Raw genomic sequence first — 5347 nt, 5'->3', positions numbered from 1 at the left:
GATCTCAGCCTGAATGCTGCTGTGTGCCGGTTCCTAAGAGTTTTCTGATACCCTCAAAAGCCCCAAATAGGAATCCTGCAATTAGTGCATCTAACTCCTCCTTTGCTGCAGTCTTCTCTCCTATTGGTGAAAGGTCTTCGCAGCTCATGTAGGGACCCCACCCCTTTTGTGGGTTTTCATTCTGAAGCTATCCACAACTTTACACCTGAATGAATGCCAAACCTCTCTGAATATATAAAGGAAACCTGCAAGAGCAATTTCAGTTACACAGAAGGAGCAGAAGGAAAAGATTTCATCCAGCATTGTCAGACAGCCTGAACCAGCCATGCTTCTCCCTGCCATTCACTTCTACGGCTTTCTCCTGGCTTGCATCTCCACGAGAAGCTACTTGGCTTTCAAGAACGATGCCACAGAGATACTTTATTCTCACGTCGTTAAACCCGCTGCGGCGAGCCCAAGTAGCAACAGCACGTTGAATCAAGCCAGGAACGGAGGCAGGCACTACAGCAGCGCTGGATCCGACCGTAACAGTGAGTATCCCACCGCGGCCGTGGGCGGCAGCCCCGCCCGGGCCGGCCCCGGCCCCGGCAGCGGCAGCGAGCCCCGGCCGGAGCCGCGCACCCCCGGCAGCGCCCCGGCCCCGGCCCCGGCCCGAGCGCGGCGCTCCAGGAGCGGGGCCGGGCGCGGGAGATGCTGCCGGTGCCGGTGCCGGGCCGGGATCTGCCCCGCCGGGCGGCTCCGAGCCAGCCGCCCCGCCACCCCCGTGCTGGGAAGTCCTGTAGGACCGGCTCGCTCGGGCAGGTTACTTCCTGAGCGAGGCTCATCCAGGAACGCCGGGCTCTATGGCATCTATCCGGCAGGGAAGCGAGATAAAGAAAAAGGAGAGAGAGGCATTTCCAGAGCGCTCGCTTTTTTGACTCACCTCCCACTGCGGGCAGGGGAGGTGTCTGGGCTACTTTTCAAGTGCAATAAAAAACTCTGAATTTTGTTCCCGCTGTTTAGTTTTACTTCCTGCCGTAGCACTTACCCGCTTAACACCTCCAGCAAAAGTAAACAAATCAGCTCGTAATTTACCTATGATCTCTGCTCTAACTTGCCTTTTTTATATCCAGTCTTTTCCTTCTGAGTTTTATGTATATAAGTCAGATATGTGGGGATGTGGAAACCTGCTGACTTTATCTGTTCCCTACCCTGCACACCTCCTTAAAATGGAAGAAATCCAGATAGAGAAACATACACACACACCAACCCACCCACAGCAACTTGATAAAAATAGAGTCATCCCTGGAAAGTGAAGGCAACAAGTGACACCGATACCTTTCAGCTAAGCCAGGTGTGTCAGCTTTTATGAATGCTAGAGGGTTTTAATGCACAGGAAACATCTCATCATTATGAGATTACTGGGACAGCCCAGTAGGTATTCATTGTCACTGAGCTGTCACTGGTGAAAAGCTGAGCCGGGGAAGACAGAAAAACAGAAGGAAAGACAAACTCAGATCTGTGACCAGATGCTTCCAGGTACATTCCTGAGTGCAGCTGCAGGAAGGCAAGCTTGGATCTTTTCTGCAAAGCAGGCAGTAGAGCAGCCCTGTCAATATTCCCTGGGATCAGCCTGCAGATTTACAGTCCCCTCTTCTTGCCCACCCTGAGACACAGAGGACAGGGTGAAGCAATCTTAACGCAGTGCCTCAGTTTAGAACTTGCTTCCAAAAATCCAAGTAGAAACAGAAGAAGCTTGTAGCTGTGATATGTAGATGCACCTTCAAAGCCTTTTATGATTCATTCTGAAATGTTTCTAGTAATTACTTCTATTTTAAAAGCGTTAGTTAATTGCATTGTGTGTAGAATCTGTGCCGTAATTGTCCTTCAGAAAGAGGGAGAGCACAGACAGTAAAGATTGCTTATTAAAATTAAGCACACTGTGGGCGTTTATTTCGAAGTATAATTACTGAAATAAACAGTTGTGTTTATTGCAGGGTGCAGAGCCGCACACAGAGACGGGTACAAACATGCCTGTGTGAGAAGCTCTGCATGTTGGCTCTGTCAGCTGCCTGAGAGAATTTGCAGGATCCTCTATGTTACATATAATATACAGACTACTACAGTTACAAAGACGGTGTTCTCTTGAGGGCAAAAGCACCCCTCTGAAACTGTTACTGCTAATCATTCAAACTTCATAGGCAGAACCCCATTCTGTGGTAACTTCAGCTGTTACCACTTCTGCAGTGTCTGCTCAGAGCCGCAGAGTTCATGGGAGAGTTCAGTCCACTCTAACAATGGAACAAGAAGAAACACACTGTTTGAAATTAATTTAAAAGCATTTCAACTGTTTCCAAAGCAGTGTTTTCCCCCTTGCTAATGATCCAACATAATTGTTGTAAACATCACAGAGCAGATTCCCTAGACTGAGAACGAGCAGGAAACATTTCTTCCCTTGGGGCATTTTTTCTCTTCTAAAAGGTATGTCCCTGAGAAGAAGTACAGAGAATAAAATTGCCTCTTCTACCACAACTGCTGGAGTGCATGTCATTAGGATTTCTTTATGCTGTGGTATTATCCAGAGATACCATCAGCACTTAAGGCCCTTGTGTTGGGGGACACAGCAGTAAAGAGATGTCCTGTAAAGATTACAGCCTGCTTTAACTTCTGTAAAACATACCTGGTTAATGTGAAAATGACTGGCTAAGGCAATCACTCCATTCTGATCTCAGTGTTTCTTGTTCTGTGCATTCTGCAGATCGCGTTCAGGTTGGTTGTCGGGAGCTGAGATCCACCAAGTACATCTCAGACGGCCAGTGCACCAGCATTAACCCCCTGAAAGAACTGGTGTGTGCTGGAGAATGCCTCCCTTTGCCACTGCTGCCCAACTGGATTGGAGGAGGCTACGGAACCAAGTACTGGAGCAGGCGGAGCTCGCAGGAGTGGCGATGTGTCAACGACAAAACTCGCACTCAGAGGATCCAGCTGCAGTGCCAGGATGGAAGTATAAGAACCTACAAAATAACTGTGGTCACGGCCTGCAAGTGCAAGAGATACACCAGGCAGCACAATGAGTCCAGCCACAACTTCGAGGGAACCTCTCAAGCAAAACCCATCCAGCACCACAAAGAAAGGAAAAGAGCCAGTAAATCCAGCAAGCATAGTACAAGTTAGAAGTCAAACATCTTCTGCTCTCTCATCTCCCTCTCCTTGTGCCAAAATTGAACTCACCTGTAACCATTTGCTTTACCATTCTGACTGCTTAAAGACAAGTCTGCCATTGCTGTGTTCTCAGTTGACACTACATGCTTATTGCTTTGACCAAAATCAAAAGGGGCATTCTCAGCATATGGACTTTTTGGGTGATTTTCCAAATGCTCAAGATGGGGAATAATACAAGCCTTCCAAAACCACACTATAAACTTTTACAATTTCTCCAGCCATGGAAGAAAAGAAAATTTGCCAAGAGTATTCACTGAAGTCAATTTTGCAAAATGATGCTTTGTTGTGTGTTTTCCTGAGAACATTTATCAGATCTATTGCCTTTTATATCATGTTTTATGACCTTCTGACAACAGCTTAAAATACAACACTGTGTATCTGCTTTCAGATTAATTCTAAAAAAAGTGCTTTGCATGCTCACCTTTCTCTTATCTCAGTATACCAAAAATTAAAATATGCATGGCAGCAATCAAAAAGTAAAGCTGAACAAACTATTTATTTGTTGTTGTAATTATTTAATGAGCTTTTATGTGTATTTCCCTTCAAAATTTCCTTATGTTTATAGCTTTTCATATGTCTCAAAGTATTTTCCTATGATTTGGGGCTGGATTAGAACATACATTTTGTAGATAATGTAAAATAGACATTTTAGCATTTAGGTATATATATTTTAATTTTGAACATTCATAGACTTAGGTGTTATTTTGACATGGCAACATAAAACCTGTATTTTTCATTCTTCATCTTGTATTATTTTTGTTTAAAAAGTGTGCAATCAAAAAACAGATATGACTTCCTTTCAAATTCATTGGTTTCTTTTTTTTTACAAAAATAAACACTGCTAAAAATGGTATTGTCTGGCTCTCTCTATGAAAATGCACACATTTCAACCAGTCACAACACTTAAACTTAAAAAAAAGGAGAATATTATTTGGTTTTAAAAGTCTATCCATAAAATTTAGCACTGGAACGATCTTTCTCAATGTAAAAATCTTATATGACCATTTAACAGATAGTGTTTATTAATGGTACAAGTCAGGTTCTTATTTAACAATTCTCAAGCTCTAGATTTCAGAAGAAGTGTGTATTTGAGGAATTTTACAAACTAGTGAGACACCACTTTTTTTTTCTTTTCATTAGTAATGATCAATTCAGTATAATGGTACAAATTACATATGGTTTCATTTTTCTATAGAACCAATAGAGTCCTGCACTTTTATTCACAAAATTCTTATAGAATGTATCAGAAAATTAGTAATTAATCTACTTTTCAACACATAGTGCATGAATCACCTGTTCTTAATCTTTCAAGCTGTATTTAGACACTGTGGGCAAGATTTCATCATGGGATTCTGCTGTTCTTAAATCATTAACTTTTACAATCCATTTGCACCCAAAGTAAAAATTACACAAGAGGAGAGTAATGAGAAATCTTACCTGATAAGGTCTCACCCAAGTTCTCTTTGACCTTCTTTTTATCTCATCCTATTTTGCATTTTAATTCCAAAAGATTCATCATGAAGTTCTTGGCAGAGATCTTGGTCATTAATGTTGAACCGCTTGAAAATCACTGCTGCTGCCTGACTCGACTTACTGAATCCTAATTTTTATTGACAAAATGTAATGATTTTCCCTCAAAGTTACTTTCAAGAATTCACGTTAAATTTGCCATATGTAAAAGAGAGATACACTTTTTTATTCAATTTTAAGTGATTCACATGGTAGTACAGTTAAAAACCCCCATGGCATTAATGAAGTAGTTGTTCCAAATTCAATTTTGACTGTGAAAATATCAAAATTATGAGACCAGAGACCATTTATATTTAAATTCTCTGATCTTAAAGGTGCTTCTTTTAAGCATAAAAGGAGAGATGATGAATAAAGGAGTTAGCAGGGAGAGAACTGAAATTACATTGCTGCTAGGCATATCAGCTCAGCAGACTTAAAGATTTTTTTATTATTTTAACAGACATTATAGTCTCATTCAATCATTTCATGACAGAAATTTTCTTCCAAATGCCAAACACCTATCTATTTTTAAATTGCTATCCAGCTACTTATTCAACATGATAAAACATAAAATATTGAGATAATGGATTGAAATATAACCAATTTTAATGCCAACAGTCACTAAAAATCAGTAAAG

The 5347-nt window shown here is 41.6% G+C and overlaps 1 protein-coding gene across 1 annotated transcript; it reads left to right on the top strand.

Moving 5' to 3' along the window:
- The first annotated feature begins 216 nt into the window (after window positions 1-216).
- SOSTDC1 (sclerostin domain containing 1) lies at window positions 217-4052 on the top strand. The gene is made up of 2 exons (XM_058031240.1): window positions 217-530; window positions 2738-4052. Exons 1-2 carry the CDS (start codon window positions 326-328, stop codon window positions 3151-3153), a joined length of 621 nt encoding a protein of 206 aa, XP_057887223.1. The 5' UTR covers window positions 217-325; the 3' UTR covers window positions 3154-4052.
- The last annotated feature ends 1295 nt before the right edge of the window (window positions 4053-5347 follow it).

The sequence above is a fragment of the Melospiza georgiana genome, chromosome 1 (assembly GCF_028018845.1).
Source record: "Melospiza georgiana isolate bMelGeo1 chromosome 1, bMelGeo1.pri, whole genome shotgun sequence".
Taxonomy (NCBI): Eukaryota; Metazoa; Chordata; class Aves; order Passeriformes; family Passerellidae; genus Melospiza; species Melospiza georgiana.
Note: the sequence above shows the minus strand (reverse complement) of the source record. Positions and strands in the feature narration are given on the sequence as shown.